The following is a 21,769-nucleotide window of genomic DNA, read 5'->3' as shown; positions in this document are numbered from 1 at the left end:
CCCCCTCCAATCGATCGAATGGAGAGAGAGGCAGGTAAACATGGTCCGCAGGTGGGGAGGGGCACGCACACACGGGCGAATTCTCTCCTTAGAAGGAGAGGCGTGCGTGCGTGTGTGTGTGTGTGTGTTGGGGGGGCGGTGGGGGAGGAGGAGGCGAGATATCAATTCTCTATATATGGGCAGAAAGCGCCACGGTCACCCGCGGCCGAGCTCCCTTTCGCGGGGGTGGGGAGAGGGGGGGCGGGTGGAGGGGAAGGCGCGCCCCCTCCCTCTCCTTTCTACTAAAGGGCCCCGTCCGCGGTCGGGAGCTCTCATTCCGCGAGCAGTGAGTCCGACGAGAAGAAGCTCCAGAAACAAAACACTCCCCCACCCGGCAAAACCCCCCGACAGACCGACCGACCGACCGCCGCCCCCCACTCAATCCACAGCCGATATAAGGATACAAGCCGTCGAGGGTCCGCCGTCAGTGTGAGACTCAAAGAGGAAGAAGACGACTAGCCGGACGAAGACGTGGTTGCTTTGGTGTTCCCTCCTCGCAGGTTGGTGGTGGCGCAGAGTGTTTGTTTGATTTTGTGATGGTCCCTGCCCCCAAGAGGGGGGCGTCTCCCCGCTGTGCCTCTCCCGGGGATTCCGGCCGCGGTGGCCGGCGCCGTCTCCGACCAACTCCCCAAAGGCGCGTGCGCTTCTGTGTCTCGTGAAGATGAACCTCAGCTGGGAGGTCCCCGGTTCAATGCCCGGTTCGGTCGTCAACCGCCCGTAAGGCGAATCCCGCGAGTGATATGGACCCATGTTGTCCCCGGAGGCGGTGTGCGAATTCGCTCCTCTTGAAATAGTAATCCGCCTATTTCATGGTGCAGAATGTTTTCATCGGGAATTGCATGCGCTTTGGATTCGAGAATTGATCTCAGATTACGCGAATGGGTCGGGAAACGGAGCTAAATTCCATCGAAATTATTAAGAAATAGCGTTTGGGTGTTCTTTTTATGTGTTCTTTTATTGTTTGTTGCTGTCAAAGTTTTTTATTCAACACTTTCGTGTTACTTCGACGAAATCATGTGTGTGTTTCGCTACTCGGGTGATTAAAAATCTGAATATCGGGATTTTGTTCATCAGTTGCGTGATATGATCCGCCGAGTGCTCGATAGCGAGAGAGTCGATTTGGGGTCAACTGAATGCGGGACGCGTGTCTTAAAGAGTCGTCGGCGGCACATCCCTCCCCTCCCCACATCACCTCTCGCGAGTCGGGATCGTCCGTTCGACTGACTGCCATCTACCGACATTAGCATTGGGGGGGGGGGGGTGGGAGGGAACCCTCTGTCTCCGGCGCGCGGTATGCCCTCAAATGCGGCGATGCGAACCGGGGCTCGTGCCTGCGTCATTGTGGTTAAAATTCGCACACAAAGTGAACGATTTGCCGCTCTTCAAAGGTTTTCCCACTCGTTCGTCTATATTATATACATCAATGACTTCTCGACTCGACGCGGGCGTTTATGTCGCAGATTCAGTTGCGGAAACTGTTTTTTTTCCAGTTTGGTCTGCACTTTAGAAAACGATATGTTTCGCTCTCGACATCATAATGTGAAAAAGCTGTCCTCCTCGAATTATAAAGACGAGATCGCGAGTCGTTTCCTCCTCGCGTGTTATGTTGGTACGTGCGTATCTCCCGCGACCTCTCTTCGTCATATCGCCCGCTAATTAATGCAAGGGGACGTTGGAGTGATTAATTCCTCGATGACTTACGCGCTGATTCATTCTGAGGATTGATATTCTCCAAACGGAGCAGTGCTTGCATGTGATATCTTCGCGCTATCAGTTGCTCCAAACGCAAGTTAAGCAGTTATTTGTGCGACGTCACCAGTTCATTCGTAACGCTCTTGATCTAAATGGCAGCTTCTGTTTTCACCCTATTCAACTCCGAAATTTATTCCTCCGGCACGGGACCTCCCAGTGCTTCGGGCGAAGTCAAGGCATGAGCCTGAAAACGGGAAAAGAACATCCCTCCTCACCTTAGTTACGTAAAACCAAATATTGTTTAATTTCTCTAAAAAATATTATTTTCTACACTTGGGTCACGTTGCGGTGCATCGTTGAAATGTTTATTTATTTATTCTGGAATAAAACAGTATTATAAAGAGATACCAGAATTGGTAGCGTGTCCAAAATATTTGAGGAGCTAGGCTGGGAATCACTCGCGGAGCGGAGGTTAAACTACATATTGAAGCTCTTGCATAAATTGGAAGGAGGTCTCTTTAACAGTGATGTTCAAAATGTATAATTACCCCCATCGTACTGGGGTAGGAGAGGTCAAGCCAATAAAATTATTGATTTAAGTGTGGAATAGATTGATTTAAGATGTCATTTTTCCCCACGAACGATAAGGGATCAGAATAAGATTATCCGACGGCGGTAGGGTCATAGTCGGCTGAACATTAGTCTGGTGTGTTCACCCCTTGCCACACACCCTAGGGGTAGCTTGCAAGGTACTAAAATATCGAAAGTGTCTGGATTTAAATGCAGTTTCGCCGATTCGACTGGTGACCGGGAACGCAAAAGAACGACACTGGGGAGTGACTGAAGCTCTGCAGGTATGGATGCAGGGCGAGAGCCAACAGGGGAAGAAACAGACGGCAAAACTCGAAATGAATTCGCGAGATCGCAATGGAGGAGAAAATGGAAGAGGGGGGGAGGGTGGTCCCGCGAGGGGGTTTGTTGGGGGCGAGAGAGAGAGAGAGAGAGAGAGAGAGAGGAGTGTGGCCCCAAATGAGGGCAGGGACGAGAGGTTGGGGGGAGGGTGGGGATGAGGGCATCTCGAGGCGAGTGAGGTGTGTTGGGGGGATGAATGACGCGTCGGCCCAATGCCTCGATTGCCTATACGGACTGGAGGCTCAATTCGCGCTCGGAGGAGGGGGAAACCACCACCAGTTGCGTCTTCGGTAACAGATAATCGTATATGGATGGATAAGGTCCGGGGAGAGACTGCTTGCAGGACGTGCATTCAAGTAGCCTTGGTAACGGCGCCGGCGATGACACGAAGAAGCTTCGACTTAATGAGTAGCATGTCCAAAATATTAGAGCAGCTCGGCTGGGAATCACTCACGCAGCGAAGCTTAAATTACAGATTAAACATCTTGCATAAATTGGTAGGATGTATCTTTAGCAGTGATGTTGAAAATGTATTATTAACCCCATCGTACTAAGCTGGGAAAGTTGAGGCTAAAAAAATTAGAGAGATTATGTGTAGGACATATAAGATTTTAAGTCATTGTTTCCACGAACAATAAGGGATCAGAATAACATTTCCCGACCACAGTAGGGTCACATTTGGGTCAAAATTAGTCTGATATGCATTCACCCCCTGCCACACACCTTAACGGTGGCATGCACGGTACTAAAACAATTCAATAATGTGTATTCGGCATAGCGGATGGACTTAAATTGTAGCCAGACTCCATGATTTCATGTTTCTTAATTTGATAAATTTTCTACCTTTTCTTCCTACATTTATCTGATATTACATTACATTACATTATGATATTACATTACATTCGCTGTGTGACGAAAATCGGCTTTAACAGAGTTTTTGCGTATTAATCAAAGTTTTCGTCATTGTGGAAATAAAAAATACATGGCAATTAAAATCAAATGCAAAAATCATTCGCCTTGACCGGGATTCGAACCCGGTTCCCTCGATTTCCTGTAGATTACTTTAGCCAATTAAGCTGTCGAGGCGTCCTCTTAAACTCTGAAATTCCGGGTTCAAATCTCGGTTAAGGCGAATGATTTTTACACCCAGAAATTATTGCATTAAAATGCATATTAGTGGAGGACTCCGTTAAAAGTTACTCCTGCGGCATCTCCCGCAGTTTCTTTGGAATTTTTCCAGGTAATTATAATTGAATATGTTGCAGCTGATACCATCATCAGTAGCTAAATTGGTCAATTTTTAGCACTTTAAGGAAGTTGTAGCATTGAAGAGCCGGTCATTATCATGTAATTTACCAAGAATAGTTCTCGGAAAGCATTAGGGTTAGCCTTTGGATGAATACGGTGCCGATCTTGAGGGGTTTTGCGTCATCCTTCTGTTGCTACTGGACTTTTATTTAGAGTCTCAGTCGGATGGAACACGAGCACCACTTCGATCATTCCCGTCGGAAATATCACAGAAGTGACTAACACGCGGCCGTTTCGTCACGCTGTCGGATTCCCGCTTTCAAGGAATAATAGGTTCACGGCAATTCGTTCTAATTTGGTGATTATTGTGCGTCCATAAATGCTCGCGGCCCCGCGAACCACGAACGTCCGTCGGTACGGCGCCACCGTATTTGAGGATGGCTAATGAGAAGACATTGATAATTAGCTCCCCTCGTAAGAGTACTACGAGCTCCCGTTCTTAATTTCGCCCCCCCCCACCCTCATCCCGGCCACCATCCCGTCGAGCGGCGGAGGGGAGGGGCGAAGCAATAAACCGGGACCTTAATTTGGGGAACGATCGGAGGATTTAATTACGACCAGCGAGCTTTACTTTTCATTATTCTCAACTTGTCGACCGCGCTTGCCATCTTAGCATTAGGCGCTGCTGTATTTTGAGGGGGGGGGGGTGTCCCTCACCCTACGGTGTAATACTTCATATAAATTTAATCAACAAAAAATTTCTCATCAAATTTGTTCCAGCAAAATTTTTTCTGTCCAAGTCCTTAGTTACAGCCCTTAAATTAATATTTATTAACAAAAAAGTGGGTATAAATCGAGCAGCCCTTGTTGATTGCTTGCATAGCACGACATAAGAATGCGAAAGTATAATCATTGCACTTCAAAACTGTTTTCAGAGGGTTAAAATCGACTGTTGGCTTCGTGCCCCTGGATTACACTTCTCCCCCCCCCCCCCGACCCTCGCTGACTGGGCAGGTCCGCGATGGGCTGATCCATCCCGCCAGGCCGTCGTTCATTAGGGGAGGCAGCCTCCTCCCAGCGGATGGCTTCCGTCTCGCCCCCCACCCTGCCACGCCGTTGGGTGCCCAGAGAGGTCTTTCGCGGCGGTGGGACGCTGCATTCAATTCAACGATTTGGTTCACGCCATTTAACTCGATCGAGGCACAACAGCCCCCGGCCACGCCCCCTCCCGCTCGTGCGTCCCTCTGTCGCCTCCGCCTTCTTCGATCCGTCCTTCTCCAAACCTGCACCTCTTGCATTCATTCATTCATGGTACCCTGTAAGCTAGGTTGTGTTGCAGGGGGTTATTAAACACCAGGCAACCCTTGGAAACTAAACACACCTTTCCTCCCTAAAGCGGTCGGGCAACATAATAATCGTAGTCTGGTGTGTATTCACCCCCTGCCACACACCCTAGGAGTGGCTTGCAGGGTACTAAAATAAATAAATCTTGCGTGGAAACATTTTTCCCCCGATCTCTAAATAAAAAAATGAATAATACCGAAAATTCAAGAACGTTTAAGATTCTTTGGGGAAGGACAGAAGTGCATTACATATTACGTATCATTACAACTCGTTCTTTCTGCATCGTTTGGCCAAAAATCATTTGCATCAATCAATTGGAGGCTGCCCTTTCGCCACGAGAGTTACCTTAAAACGAATCGGGTTTGGCGGTAGGTTTTCCACGATAAAAAAAAACTCGCGTTAAAAAAAGTTGACAATAATAAAATGAGTTATGTAAACACGTAGGCGTTCGAAAAATGACATTTTTGACTTATTCTGTAAAAGTTCACCGAGCCGCTGCCCGAGTGACGCGGTCGCTTCACCTCCGAGTATCTAATCCGGCCGTGTTCGCATCTTTCGACGACGAATTCGAATAGTATTCACAGCCGGCCTTCAGGAGAGATCACTCGGATTTCGATCCTTCGCATACCGCAGGGGTAAGGGGTGTTCGGCACGCCACTTACGTTGGGGGGTGGGAGTCCCTCCCGGGGGTAATTGCAGGGAATGTGCGGCGTGGGAAGGTGGCGTGCGCCGGCTGTTATGATTGCGACGGCGACGCGGTCTGGTGCTCCTGCCAGCCGCCAGCCGAATCCTCCACCCCGCGGGGGATCGGTCGAGAATGAGACCCCCAGGTGAAGAGGAGAGGGGGGGTCACCCCCCACCCCAAGGATAACGGTCCCCCCCCCACCCACGGCCGGATTACCAGAAGGGTGCAGACAGCGTGGAGACGCACTAATAGAGAGAGAGAGAGATATACTTATATAGTATATACGACTAGTTCATTCATTTAATCGTTTGCTCGCCTCGAGTTCATCGGAAGTCATACGCAGAGGCCGCAATAAAATAGATTTCTTAGTTGAAATATCAGTTTAAAACCAAACGGAAATATTACAGTGATTGGAATTTTTAATCATATTTACAATTTTTTACGCAGCTTGGAGATCTTATTTGAACACAGTTGTGCTAATGTACCATAGTAGATGGTAATTTTTAATTTGTGATAGTCAAATATCCAATGGGAAAACAGTCCAAATAAATATATGTATTTAATTCACCTCTTTCTCGGCATAAATAAGCATAATCTTTTGGCGAAATAGTATTTCTTCTTTCACTCTCACCTACATTTAGTAGCTCCGCGTTGATCACCTTACGATTATCCCATCCCCTCGAGTCATCCCTACACACCTACTTAAACATCCAATCAGTAATCCCAAATTCGCTCTCTTATCAATATGCACCTCTACGTATGTATATCCATTCACAACCGTTTTTAAACCATTCATTTGGTTTCGATTACAGGTTTGCGTTTTATCAACTTCCGTTCTTCCGACTCATCCTCGACTATACTCCAATTTCCCCTTTCTCCCAGGACGAATTCCAAATGAAATGCCAAAATTAGATCTCATCTCCCTGGTTACCCCCAGTAAATATGATTTTCTTTCAATTAACTAATCTCATCCAATCCAGCCTCCCATTTTCTTTCGGAGAGACATTAATTCAAGTTCTTACAACATGTAGAAGTATCAATATCTTATATCAGGAAAACATATTGCAAATCTGCCCCCCCCCCACTTCTCCTCGCCTCCTCCACGGCGGGGAGGGCACGACCCCTCCACCTGTGCCCACTCTCTCCATCCACGCGACATAGTGCTCCAAATTGCGTCTTCCCCTCCTGCCCATCACCTCTCCTTTCTTTAGCTGTCTAATACTTCTGGCAGTCGACAGCGCAGACTTCCATCTCCCAGTATCCATCCACTCCTCGAATTTCACCGCCCAACGGCACGGTTGTCCAGTGGGTAGAGCACTGGATTTACTTCTGCAGTAGGGCTGGGGTTCGATGGACGTGACCCTCTGGGCTTCACTCCCAACTGACAAATATGTTTCGGGTCTCTTCCTGGGAGATCACCAAAGCGACAATTGCAGAGCAGGAAACTAACCAACCTAATTGATGACTTGCCATACGCATAATGCGAGCGAATTTCCCGCGACGACTGAGGCTTGATGTACGGGGTGAATCCCACCCTATGAACTGATAGAGACCAAACTTCTTAACGTGGCTGATGCGGGCTGATCATTGCGGTTATTCCACTCCGGTCTGTTCCACCGATGGTGTACGTCCACCATTGCCACTTCACGGGGATATATTCACGCCTCGACGCTCTCACTCCACGCCACTCGTTTGGTCGCCGAAGATGGCGAGAGAGGTCACCCAGTGGGTCCCTTCTCTCTTCCCCATTCAGATCATTCTAATTCTCCCGCTCTCGAGCATTTCTGTACTCGAATATGATTTATTTCTGCGTTGATTTCTCACTTCACGGACCTCGAAGCACGCAGTTCGTACTTACTCTCTGCGCTGCGTCCCACACGCTGATGTTAACTGTGATGCTGGAATGGGATGCGAGTGGTCAGACAGATTTCCACCCTCTACATCCCTATTCCTCCATCCCCTATCCCTTCCCACCCCCACTAACGAGGGAGCAATATCTCGGCCCCGATCCCCAGCAATCTCCACAGCCCACATCTAGATCCGTCATTCGTTACGCCCCGTGGCGCCGCCGCCGCCGGCGGGAGGAAGCGCGCCGCAACTAATTGTTTCGCAACAACGCGCGCCCGCCTCGTTTGCGGGCCAGGTGTTGCGCCTAATTGCCACGCGCCGCGCCACCGTCGGAATGCTACCGAAAGATTGAGCAGCGGAGGGAAGGGGTTGAGGAGGAAAAGGGTGAGGGAAGTGGGGGCGCAGTACCCTAATGGGGCTGCGAAACTGTGAAAACTGCGCTCAATAAATGCTAGAAAATAAAAATGTCTCGTCAGCAAAATATTACATCCAGGTAATCATGGAAATTCTTGAAAAATGCGACGACATTTTGCTTGAACACAGTTTCTGAACCGGAGACTTAACCGAACTGTAAGATTTTTCTTAGAGCTTCAAGTATAAATTGCAAAGAGGCGAAACCATAGCTTGTAGTGCATCGCCGTGGTCAGAGCACACAATGACTCTCTACCAATGACGCATTTAGTTTTCCTACATGATAAATTAGATCGCGTTCAATTTCAGAGAATGAATAATGCGCACCATTAGAAATTAAGCCAAATTATATTCCTCCGAACTACGATAAGGGCATGCTTTGAAATAAATGTTCCCTTTAAGTCAATTATTTTTATTAATTTTGTATTTGTCCACTTCTTATGTAGCATACGTGTTTTCAAATCTTTGTATTAATTCTTCTCCTTCATATTATTTCATTCTTAATTATAAGAGCTAATGGCTTTCCTTTTTTCCTTTTTCTTTTTTTGTAGTATCGTAAGTAGGATTATTTCTTTCAGTGATACACAAAGGATATGCGTGAACCCTCCCGTGATTGTTACCTCGATATCCCTCAATATTCAAATATGTTCGCATAGAAAATGCATTACCCGAAACCAGCCATCTTGTTCAACTGGAATAAGCCACCTTATTTATCTGGAACTACATAAGTTGCCATTAACAGAGACTTTTCTCCCTCGCATGCGTTAATAATATCAGAGTGATCGGACGTCCGCTTCGGGTTTCATCAACAATTATGGCTTTTCGGGTCTCGCAACCACGAAATTTTACTACCCATCGATTTACAGTAGACCTATCAACAGCACTGTCACCATATACAGCCTATAAACAACGATGAATCTCAGTAGGAGTCACTTTTTCAGCAGTTAAAAATTCGATAACAGCACGCTGTTTACTCGCGTTGACATAGCACTAGAACACGTGTCCATACTTCCGCTTCTCGAAATACACAAGATGAATAAGACGACCTCAAACCTGCGCATGCTTGTTGAAGGGGAATGCTATTTCCACATGCCACCAGGAGTGCTTCTGAAGGTTATATTGTTTGTGATCTACAAGCATGTGCGAATTACTTTGCAGCCTACACTCCATCTTCGCTCCGAGGTCTCTCCCCTCTCGTCCCGTGCATTGCATATTCATTCCCTCTCTCCCGCCCCTTTTTCGTTCTCCTGTCTCTCCAACACGGACCGTCGCATCCCCCGGAACTGGCCCCCCTATCCTGATGTGTGAATTTCACACGCCGTGTAGAACTTAGTACTGGGTGAACTCGATCATCACCTACCAAACCGACCTTCGGGTTGATTACTGTGCTCGTGGTTTTATGTAGATATTATTTTCACCCTCGTCTCAACGAATGATTGGCGCGCGTTGGCCCCAGGAGTGTTCCGGAAAAAACACCACAAACGAGAAATACCTCCTGACAGTTGTTGACAGTTAGCTTTTACTGCGACTGCGCACAGCCATCCTCCTGGGTGCTGTCTTCGCCCCAGGGTGGGCATCGGATATTCCCTGGCAGACGACCGATGCCTTTCGGTCCATCCCACCGCGGCCCAATCACGAGAAGGGAGAACGCGCTCGATAGCGACACGTGCAGGTGTGCCAACATGCACTTGGCCGCCTGCTGGATGCCGAGGACGGCGGAGTTGGAGGGGACAGACCGCTGGAGCGAGAAATGATTCCATCCACCCATCCGGTTGCTCCGGGGAAGGGAGGGGGCGGGGGGGGACGAAGTGGGGCGTGACCTGAAAATGGGTCAGCCGTCGCCGACATCGCCTTACGAGGAACATCCATCGACATATGCATATAAGGAGTTGTGTTCGCTCCGGCCTTCGCTCCTCGCCCGGAGAATGGATCCGATTGGCGCGGCGGCGTCTCCGCTTTTGGACTTGCTCCGAAGCGATGACTATGCGGCGGACTACAGGGGTGTCCCTCCCCCTTGCGGTCGAGAGAGAGAGAGAGAGAGAACCACCCCCCGCCACCACGACCCCCAGGGACGCCCCTCCTCCGCAAGATGATGGTGAAGTCACCGATTCTCCCCCAACCCGTGGCCTGGGAGAGGTGGTTTGGGGACTACGGGCTCCGAGCACGCGGTGCGTTCGGCAATTGTCTTCTTTTTTCGGGGAAGCTCTAGGGATATTTTCCACAGCCGCCGACAGGTAGGGAAAAGGTTGAAGTCTCCTCGTCGGACGAGATGTCGAAAACAGACAAAAATTCGATTCGAAAACTGAATAGAAATATGCGCATTCCGTGGAGTCTTAAAGGCTTCTTTTCAACGCGACTGCTAACCTAAATAAAGAGGTCGAATAGAAAAGCATTTCGCTACATCGCCATCAAAGTAAGGGTCTCCCTGGGAGGGATTTAAGGATGGAGTGGCCCTGCTGCGTCAGACGATTGGATGTTGAGCCGTCAAAAACTGTCTATAAACGTGATAAGGGTCACAGTTGCCTAAATAATTCGCTTGGAATAGATGGGAATTGAATCCGGATCGCTCGGTAAACGGGCTTAGTCGGTTCAATTACCCCGTGACATCTTCCGCAGTAGTAAGCGAACGCCTTGGGAGCGAATTGGCTCAAGCACTCAGGTCTGCGAATGAAGGATCCAGGTTCGAATCCCTTCGAAGGCGAAGTGAAAGACTTGTGAAATGTCTCGTATTTTGTGGGGCATTCACGCTCTCGTGTGGGGCATTCATTCCCCTCGGGTCCCTCCTCTTCACTCCCTCCGACTGCTCAATGCCCCTCCTCGGCCTGTGGTCCCGACATGTGCCCAAGACGGCCGGCCGGCGATGTGGGTGGGAAATGCACGCAGAGAGGGGGGACGGCAAGGCGCGGTCCCCTTCCCCAGGCAGGGGTTGTCCTCGCGGTGACTATCGCGGGGTCGCCCGAATCCCCGCCGGCGGGAAGGCCACGGATGGGGGTCGAGGTCGCGCCAAGGGCGTCGGCGATGCTCTCTGCCCCTCCCCGACGCTGCGTGATGAGACGCTCTGCCCTTCCCCGCGCGGATCGCGGTTTGCCTTGGGAGGGGTTGGGGGCGCCACTTAATCCTCTCGCCTTTCGAATTGTTCCGCGGAATTAAGGACTCGTTTCACCGCGCGCAACCAATAATGTATTGCGGTCATTAGTTTTGATGAATTGTGTACATCTCGGCGCATGTGTACATGTATCACCGTAAAACTTAATAGGAAACTTGAAAGAAAAGCAGTAAAATTCTGTGGGCAACTGCAAAACGTATTTTTAGAACACCAGATACAAATGTACAAAAAATCCAATACCAGGTTTTTCGGAAATCACTTAAAATAGGGTAAAGTAAAAAATACTCGCTATCAAGCAATGCAGGGAACGGTAAAGCAATGTAGGGAACGGTAAAAAAAGATAAACACAAGAAAAGTTAGCCGTAGTTATGACACTTCCGACCCATTTAGTATGACCGCTGCATACGTTGAAATAAGGACGAAAGAAAGTGTTTAAGGGGTAGAAATGCACTCCATTACACCGGTGGAAGATCGAACCACACAAGGACAGCAATGAAATGTAGTAGACAGTAAGAAAGAACATGAAAATGAAGCAATGGCGGATGATTGCTCTTTCTAAATAATTCTGCAGTCCCACGATGTTGAGCAACGCCTTAGAAAGAGATGGCTTTAACCCGAATGTCCCACTCAAATAGGAAAATACATGTACGTAGATTTTATCGCAATATTCAGGAAATAAATCGAAACTCTATACACAGCGCGATTAATGTTTTTAATTTCCTTGCATTCTTAATTTTTCTTGGTATTTGGCTGAAAGGCTGTTAATATTCAAGTGTGCTTGAAAAATTGTAATGTACGCAAACACGCGACACTTGATGAAGTAACTCAGACTGAAATCTGATTTTTTTCAGTTTACATACTTGACGGGGTAATTTTTTCCAGATAATCTTACTATTCTCACATGCCAATTGTTTTGAATACACCACTAGTTTCCTTCGCGTCCTTTGTTTCGCGAAGAATGAAAATAGACGCTCAATTAACAAAGTACCCGTAGGCAATAGCTAGTTGGTAACTTTTGCGAAAAAATCTATCCCATTGCGTTAACCAATTAGCTTCGCCTCGCCGTTTCATCGATGGATAGCATTTGTTCACTTTTTGGCGGATTAAATGGATCAAACTGCTGAAGTCAATTAGGTAGATATCTTCTTTTTTTATCATTACGCTGGATTTAGTTTTACTCGATTATAGATTAATGATTTCCATTCCTCTTGCGGTTCAACATAACCAGAAGATTAAACATAACGTTCCTTTACATTACATTACCTTCAGGAGTCATTTTAACCAATTTTAGAACTTTTTCGCCCCAAAAAATCCATACTGACACTCGGAATGCAATCGGAATTCACTTGTTGTCGTTGTTAGTTTCCCGCTACAAGTCAGCAGTAGAGTTCCTTAAGACAAAGGTTAAGTTTTGCATCTTTTTTCTGAGAAAGTTGATTTAATTCATCAGGTCTGTAAACAAGCCTACCGTAATGTTGTTGTTAAGGACTTAAGTTGACGACATTCTATTTACAGATTTCAATAGCAACGAGATAAGTCCGAATAAACAAACCAAAATAGTTCATGAACGTTTGAACTCGAATATTTGGGTAATAACACACAGATGATTTTTTGAGATATTACGGCCGGTAATCTATTATAAAAATTGCATGGATACATAATTGTTATTCGTACTATTACTAGTTTTACCTAAATAGCTTTGCTAACAGCTGGAAATAAATTTACTGGTTATTTATTTCTGCTTCGTTGAGCCATATGTTAAAAATGACTCATTTGTTCTTTCAACAGTAAAGAAGATACTACATTACCATGTGTGACGAAGACGTTGCCGCACTCGTCGTGGACAATGGATCCGGAATGTGCAAGGCCGGTTTCGCGGGAGACGACGCCCCTAGGGCCGTGTTCCCGTCCATCGTCGGCAGGCCCAGATATCAGGTAAGTCCTTCACATCCGAACTACAAATGTATGCCAGTATCCTCGCTATTCGTATATTCCTGTATATTCACAAAAATACCTTACTCAATATGAAAATAGTTTGAAGTGAACTTTTTCCTTAAAACTTGCGATTTTTTACAACTGAGACCTAGAATAGAACGAAAAAAAATATACTTACTATTTTACTGAACGTCTGCGCAAATCAAATGAATAGTATATTAAATAGCAACGGCAGGATGTAACTGTCTCGGATCCGAGATTAACTTTAAAAATCGTGTAAACAAGCATTGAACACAAGTGATGCAGCTAATTCAACAACTGTAAAAATTGAACCCCGGAGTAGAATTCATGGAAAAGCTGCCGAGATAATTTAGGGGACCTGCATTAAAATTCATATTGGGGACTCCGAATATCGGTATCGGATCGGAGTAACGAGAACAATGAAAACTGTTATATGGACCCAATTATTCAACCCGTCTCCACTGTGTTGCACTTAAATACTGGCATCGCAACATATATGGTTTACACTAAAACTTGGGGGCGTCCCCACCAATAACAAGTGTTTCCAAAACTATCAATGAAAGCCGAGTAAACAAGACTTCTTTTAAACTGTGCCCAGTAAAACGAAATACCGCATCATATCTGCGTCGCGAGTTTAAAATTTACTTGTATATCTCATCTCATTAATAATGAATAACATCATGATAACCGCGAACATATGGAAACTCAATTTCGAACATATGATCTCACTCTCTGGTTACATCTAATTATTTACGAAAGTATACAAAAAATTCACCTGATCATTGATTAATATGGAATAATGCCATCACTTTCAAAGTCCAGCCCAAGAATTCTCAAAAGAAAATCCTCTCACTAATCAGAATGCCTCTGATTGCAATTAACAGTTAGCATTTTCTTGAATATTATTTGATGTACTCCTTGCCTCTGCTGGTGTACCCATTTGAACTGTTGCAACATTAATAATAATTACTCAGTAAATTAAACTTGTACTGGAAAAACCGCCTGACTTGACAGTTGGCTCATTTTCTCGCGTCTGCCCTCCCTCCCCCGACAGGGCATAATGGTGGGCATGGGCCAGAAGGACAGCTACGTGGGCGACGAGGCACAGTCCAAGCGAGGCATCCTGACGGTCAAGTACCCAATTGAGCACGGTATCGTGACCAACTGGGACGACATGGAGAAGATCTGGCACCACACCTTCTACAACGAACTTCGAGTGGCCCCAGAGGAACACCCGGTGCTGCTCACCGAAGCACCACTCAACCCCAAGGCCAACAGAGAGAAGATGACGCAGGTGAGGGTCGCATTTCGCATACCTGAATTCATCGCATGGGAAGGTCGGAAAAGAGTGGGCGACGCATATTAGAGTATGAAGTTCCTTTTAAGACATTACAATTAAGCAAAAGCACAGCTTTGCAGAGACAAAATCGAGACCAGGAACTGTTTAAGTTTTATTTTAATGGGTACGATAAGTTTATTATCGATATTGAAAATATCGAATTAATACAAAATTATTTGCAAAAAGCATATTTCACGTGCAAAAACCTTAAAAAGGTTGGGAATGAAAAATGCTTTCTTTTCCCATCACAAATATTTGGCATTGAAAACAGTGAATACCTCAGTATTTTCGGTATGACAGTTAATATGGTATCACCACTTACTGAGCAATGGGACGATGTAACAAAAGCATCAATTCCTTCAGTTTTCTGAAGTAGTAGCACTAGCAGTTGTGTTAAGTCGTATTCTGTGGTGAGCATAAATATTTTAATGCGGACTTCTCAAGGGAACCCATTGTGACCACCTAAAAGAAAGTTTACTGTAATTATACTTTGGCTTTCAGATCATGTTTGAGACCTTCAACGCCCCTGCCATGTACGTAGCCATCCAGGCTGTCCTGTCCCTTTACGCATCAGGAAGGACCACCGGAATCGTCCTCGACTCTGGTGATGGCGTCTCGCACACCGTGCCCATCTATGAAGGTAATATTTCGCCTGCCAGTCACAAAAAAAATGCATGGTGCACTTGAGGGTGAGATGTTGGGTGGGGGGTCGTTCATTTCTTGGATTCAATGTGCATCCATTGAATTCCTAAGGAAAATATTGAAACAGCATAATTGGAAATGGCAAGAGTGGTTTGAGAAGACATTTACGAATTGGCGTTGTGTAGCAGGAATTTAGGTAAAATTCATGCTCAATCAACAAAGAAATACGACCTGAATGGATGCAAATGACTGAAATTGGAACCGGACGAAAACCAGGATCACATCTTCTGTTGTTTTTACCTCCAGAAGATAAGCCAAAGCCAACGATGCCTTAATACATGTAGGAAACCCTGTGGGTATAACAAAATTATGCCAAATGATTCCGATATACATAAGGATGTTTTTTTAGGAAACTAGATCATAGATTCAAAATGCTACGGATTATTCATGCAAGTTCGACGGTACATCAAAGTGAACTTTTGGACCCAAAATATTAGCAAACATGGAGATTGCAGCTTAAAATTTATATTTTAATTAAATTTTTGCGAGGGAAAAAATCCACGGTAGCGGTAAAGCCATGAGGCCAATCACTGTGCTCTACCATCCATTGCATTTCATCGGTCAAAGTTAAAGCTCATGAACAAAGTGAGCAATTTTCACAGCTTTCCCTCCTTGTAGAGTCAATGCTCACTTCTGGCAGTTTAGAACCATGAGCCCATGCTGTAGAACATCGTGGTTTAAGGAAGAAAAGGTCGAGCCTCCTACTAGAGGATTAAAGCAACCCGAAAATATTGTGCTTTTCCCATTGATAAAATTGATTAGCTTAGATAAACATGGAAGCATTTAAAAATGGTGCAGAAATGCAAAGGGTGAACGGGAGGAAAATTGACGCATCTTCAACGAGAAAGATGTTAAAGGGGGTCAATGACGTTGATAATGAAGGGTACACCATGGAAAAGAATGCCTCCTACAAGGTACACCAGATCTAAAGGTAAGTTGTATGTCTTGCACATTAAACAACTGCATTCTTTTAAACATTTGAGGAGCGAAATTGCAAGTCCTAGGGAAGCCTTTACACGTGATCACGTGAAATTCAGCGTGATTGGTTGGACAAAAAAACCAGAAATCTCTCAAACTTAAATACATGCGATTTTTAACTCGTGCAACGGCTCTCTCACTGACTTCCTCCTCCCCCTTCCAGGATACGCCCTCCCGCACGCCATCCTCAGGTTGGACCTGGCCGGCCGTGACTTGACCGACTACCTCATGAAGATCCTGACTGAGCGTGGCTACAGCTTCACGACCACGGCCGAGCGAGAAATCGTCCGTGACGTGAAGGAGAAGCTCTGCTACGTGGCCCTCGACTTCGAGCAGGAGATGGCCACCGCCGCCTCCTCCTCCTCCCTCGAGAAGTCCTACGAACTGCCCGACGGACAGGTGAGTGCCAGACCGACCACGCCAATCATCAATTCATGTGCGAACTCTCAAAGTATTTGGCTCGTGTCCAATTCGTCTTTTTTTCAGCCTGCCTCGTGTTTTTTTTTTGCTGTCCCCACGTGCTTTCATTCTGTTCTTTCAATTGGCAGATAATTCAAAATATTTAGAAGAATCCTTCGGTACTAGTTTGCATTAATCCTTGTCTGATGCCCTTATTTACCGACAGTTGCCAGTTAATAGGAATGAGTAAATTTAAATTTCACGAGAGATGGATGATTGTAAAAACATGTGATGATAATTTTCTGTTGAGCTGGAAGAAAATTTCCGTGCCGCATGAAATTCCTTCACTCGCTGGGAAGAGTCAGGACTACATATAGGAATTTCTTCGGGTAGCAATAGTCTCTTGAAAAATATTCATGTTGAAGGCTATAGCGTGTTCCTTCCCAAATGGAAATTCCCTCGAGTGACCAAAGATTGAGGGGCCTTTTAGGCATGCCGATTGGCACAGTGTGAGGTATATTCTTTGATAATTGATCGCGCTCTCCCTCTCAGGTGATCACGATCGGCAACGAGCGCTTCCGTTGCCCGGAGGCGATGTTCCAGCCGTCCTTCCTGGGTATGGAGTCGTGCGGCATCCACGAGACCACGTACAACTCCATCATGAAGTGCGACGTGGACATCAGGAAGGACTTGTACGCCAACACCGTCCTCTCGGGTGGCACCACCATGTACCCCGGCATCGCCGACCGCATGCAGAAGGAGATCACGGCCCTGGCGCCCTCCACCATGAAGATCAAGATCATCGCCCCCCCTGAGAGGAAGTACTCCGTATGGATCGGAGGCTCCATCCTCGCCTCCCTCTCCACCTTCCAGCAGATGTGGATCTCCAAGCAGGAGTACGACGAGTCCGGCCCGTCCATCGTCCACAGGAAGTGCTTCTAAATCCGCTTCTTTTGGGTGTTCAGCGCCTTCCAACACATGGGCAAATCAATGCCTTTCTGTCATGTACACGTTGAACATGTCTGAATGGATGAAGGTTCCTGTTCTATGCATTTCCTTTAGGTATTGGGGTACCCCAAATGTGCTTCTTGGAAAAAATGGTGATACTTTGGTATCAACATGGCCTCACATTTACAGTTGACACCACAAATGTTATTTTTTTCACTTAAATGGTGCCCATGTGGTATGAACTTAATTTGAAATAATTTTGGCACAACTTCATGATTATTTGTCGTTCATGTTCGTTTTATAATTTGCTCGTTGGTGGTCCATAATAAGCTCTTGGCCTGTTACTCTTGATCACTGTGAGTTCATGCTTCTCTCAGCTCTTGGTTGCTTCCTTTGCCTGAAAGGACTTACCTCACTTGGAATGTTCATCAGAGGACATTGATGCTTGTCAACATCTCTGCTGCAAATGCACAATGACCTCATTGAGGTGGTCTTTCCGTAATTCCAACCCATTAAGAGAGCATAAAAGTACTGATTAAATGTTACCACAAAAAATAAAATTTATTTTTCTCAAGGGCAAAACTATTTATGCCCTGTCATGTAACTTTTGTATAGTAAAGCAAAGGTGTCAATCATCCAATGTTATGTATGAAAGGTGTAAATTAATGTCCTACTATATTTTAATTTATTGTCTAGTTTACTTTGAATTGAAAATAAATATATTTAAATTAACACCATGGTATTCTCTTTGAAATTCACAATGCCTATTTAGTATTTAAAATATTTTTGTGTACTTGGTTTCTTGGGTTGAAACAATGTCAATTGCACCCTAAATAGCAGTTTTTCACGATTGATTTTTAATTTTAACAGGAAAATGGTCATTTAAATGACCATTACAATGAACAAAAACTCCTTCAGTCTATGAAATTATTCCTGAAACAGTAGTAGTAGCAGTTTTGGGGGAGCTGACCAACAGCTTAGGTCATTTGCACCATTAAGGATGGATGGGAACGGAGGAAGGGTGGAGAGACACACAGCATTGGCATTAGCCTATTTTTACCAAAAGGCACCAAGAGGTCCACATTTTCATGCCCTATCCAATGGATGGGGTATTCACTCGAAGTGCTCTCCACGTAGCACCTCAAGTAGGGATCGGGATGCCACTGAAAAACATCTGCTGCCTCCAGGATTTGAACCCTATGGGTGGGAAGCCAGTATGTTAGCCATCATCCTGATACGTACCATCCTGATCCCCTTTCTTAAAGAATAATGCCCATGAAAAGACATAACAAAACAGTAAAATAGTTGTAAAATGATTACCCTATAAGTCATGCTGTAAGGGGAAATTCACTCGATAACAATTCAAGGTTCATTCAAGTGAGCAACCCAAGTTCCTTTGAATTTGACTATTAACTCGTCAGCATCTCTAGGTCCAAAGTGACTTTTGCAGAGATTGTCTTACACAAGGAAGTTTTTTCACAAAGTACTAGGGGGTTAAAGGTTCCTGGATCTTTTGAAAAATTCTCTTCCAGGTAAATGAGAGATGTTTTAGCAGTTAATATTAAATAAACAGTGAGATCGGTCTAGTTTTTCAATAAACCTGAACCTGAATAATCTGACTGCAAAGCAGTGAAACCATAATTAGTAAGAAGTGACAATTTGAGTGCAGCTGGAAAACCATGTCGCCCTCCATGCATCACTCCCTTCATAAGCAGCCTCTTTATAATTGTGCACACTTAAGCAGAGCTCCCATTAAACCCTGAAATGCATGAGGGTCCCATATTGAAAAGAGAAGTGTTTTTTTGTTGATTGAGATAAATGATCGGCCATTTTTAGCATTTTGAAATTTGACTTTATAGATTTTGTTGCAAAACACTGAAGCAGTGGAAGGATGAATCCAAATTTTTGGTAAATATCATAATGGAAGAGTTCATAATATTATTATTGCCAGCAAAATGAAATCAGTACCAAAGTGAGACACTCCCCAGGGCATTGTCATTCAAATAAGATCAAGCAGCATCCTTAATTATTATGGCATAAGAAATTTTCTACTGAAATAGGTTTCCATATTATTTATTATTATCGGTAATCTACTGGTTAAGGCAGGTTTTGGATGGACAAAAGCTACCAAACAGCCCAGCAACAATTCCCTCGTCTCTCCTAACAGAACAAATCCTGACATCCAACCTTACACTAGGCTCCTCTTCATCTCCTTATACTTCCTTCTGCCCTTCATTATTTCATCCAACACCTCTTTGCTATTTCTGCCCCTACCACGTTTCCCTAACATTCTCTACTTTATCACAGCCTTCAACATCCCATTGCCATTCAAAAAACACTGCATCCATCTCTCCTGCCTCTTCTGGATTTCTCCCAACAATCAATCCTCTCTCCTCCCCTTCCATGCCTAGCATTTCCTCCTTTGCTTTCCTGACTATCCACTTCACCTTCTCCATCCTTCCCCAAGGAAGAAAAACGAAATAGCCAAGGTTGTAGTAAACTTGATTGGCACTGGGTTTGTTTTTGGGGGTAGGTAAAAACATGGTGACAAGTTAGGGAAAAATTGAAAATCACTCACATGTGTTTGGGAAATGGTGATTCTCATGATCACGTTTGGACGGCCTTGGCTCCAAACACACAGTCAGGGTTTGCAAGGACTTCTCCTAAAGAGCGACCCGTCAATCACACAGAGAAATGCAAAAATATAAAAAGGATGGACATACATTCATACTCACAGTCAGTCATACAATTTGACAAACAGTGACCTTTTCGCAAAGGCCACCATTTGGTAACGGTAACCTTTGTGAATCACACTTACTCGCAAACTCAGTGTGTGCTTAGGTCACTGTTTCCCAAACATTCCCAAGCGATTGTGTGTGTGATTTTCTATTTTACCCCAACATGTCATCTTCTTTTTACGTACTCCCTTAAACTAAACCAGTGCCAATCATGTTTATGGCCTTGGCTCTTTTGTTTTTCCATTGTTTCATGGCCTTGGGTACATTCATTTTGCATTTAAATCCTTCTCCACAACCACATTTCAAAAGCCTCCAATCTATGCCTATCATCCTGCTTCCATTGCCCCATGTTTCCTAGTTTATGACTAGTTCCGCCCTATTCTCTACTTCTGCTGCCTCTTTCACTTTTCAAGGAATTTGTGAGATGGCAACCTCAAGAGGGACAACCCGGCATGGCACATGGCCTGTTGGGCCAAGTTTCATAGTAACCAGGGCTCATTTTCTCTATGTTGTCCATCATGGCATTCTTGAGATAATTAATGTGGTTTCCTGGTATTTCTGCGGTGGTCTTCATCAATAGTGTTTCTAAAGAGACACCAATGGCTGCCCCATTAGGGTCGGACACCTTTGCAGCTATCCACTGAGGAACTGATGTGGAGCAGACTACACTTAGACCTATCTGGTATGGGTCACCCAATCAGGAGCAAATATCTCCCACCAGCACAGCTCCAGGGGTCATCAGAATTCGCCAGCCTTTCCAACTTGTCAAGGTTGTATTCCATGGGAGAGGGAGGTTTCCATATTACCATTTAATAAGAAAAAAGAATTGCATTGTCAATTGAGACCAACTAATACCCAGAGTAGAAACATGATATGCTTCATATAGTGCCGCAAATGGATACCAATAAATAAGGTAAAATATTTCTGCTCTGGAAAATTATATAAATTAGTTATCAAGTGTATTATTTCTGAATGCATTAGTGTGACTTCGAGAGTTTTTGGTGTAGACGCTTCAAAAGTGCCAGAATGAGGTTTTCCATTAGAAGGAGTGACCTATACCATTTAACTGCACAAATTTTAGAAAAACCTGTCAGCAAAGAATTATGATTTAAGGGCGATTTGCTAGGAGAAGAATGGGTGGAAGGATTTCTTCAAGGGATGCTGAAAAATCTTTGAAAATATATAGAAATACCTATATAACTAAAAGTAATGTTCAAATTCTCATCAGACCCTTTACCATGTGCCATTTTATTTTATTTCATTAATGGGTCATCGTATATGTATGTAGATGATACAACTTACTTAAGCTCCTGCGATTGACTGTATAAGTACATGGTGGGAAGATTATTTCGTATTCATAAACAATGAGAAAACAACATTTATCCTATTTATCTATCTATCTATCCATTTATCCCCACCAAAGA

The 21,769-nt window shown here is 45.0% G+C and overlaps 1 protein-coding gene across 1 annotated transcript; it reads left to right on the top strand.

The window, feature by feature from the left end:
• Window positions 1-335: 335 nt before the first annotated feature.
• LOC139696358 (actin-5C-like) lies at window positions 336-18,319 on the top strand. The gene is made up of 6 exons (XM_071595090.1): window positions 336-539; window positions 13,074-13,220; window positions 14,296-14,535; window positions 15,082-15,220; window positions 16,424-16,659; window positions 17,212-18,319. The coding sequence occupies exons 2-6, from the start codon at window positions 13,095-13,097 to the stop codon at window positions 17,599-17,601; spliced, it is 1,131 nt and encodes a 376-aa protein (XP_071451191.1). The 5' UTR covers window positions 336-539; window positions 13,074-13,094; the 3' UTR covers window positions 17,602-18,319.
• The last annotated feature ends 3,450 nt before the right edge of the window (window positions 18,320-21,769 follow it).

Source organism: Hetaerina americana, unplaced genomic scaffold (genome assembly GCF_022747635.1).
Source record: "Hetaerina americana unplaced genomic scaffold, ioHetAmer1.1.p SCAF_7, whole genome shotgun sequence".
NCBI lineage: Eukaryota > Metazoa > Arthropoda > Insecta > Odonata > Calopterygidae > Hetaerina > Hetaerina americana.
The sequence above is the reverse complement of the archived record's forward strand: the minus strand, read 5'-3'. Positions and strand labels throughout refer to the sequence as shown.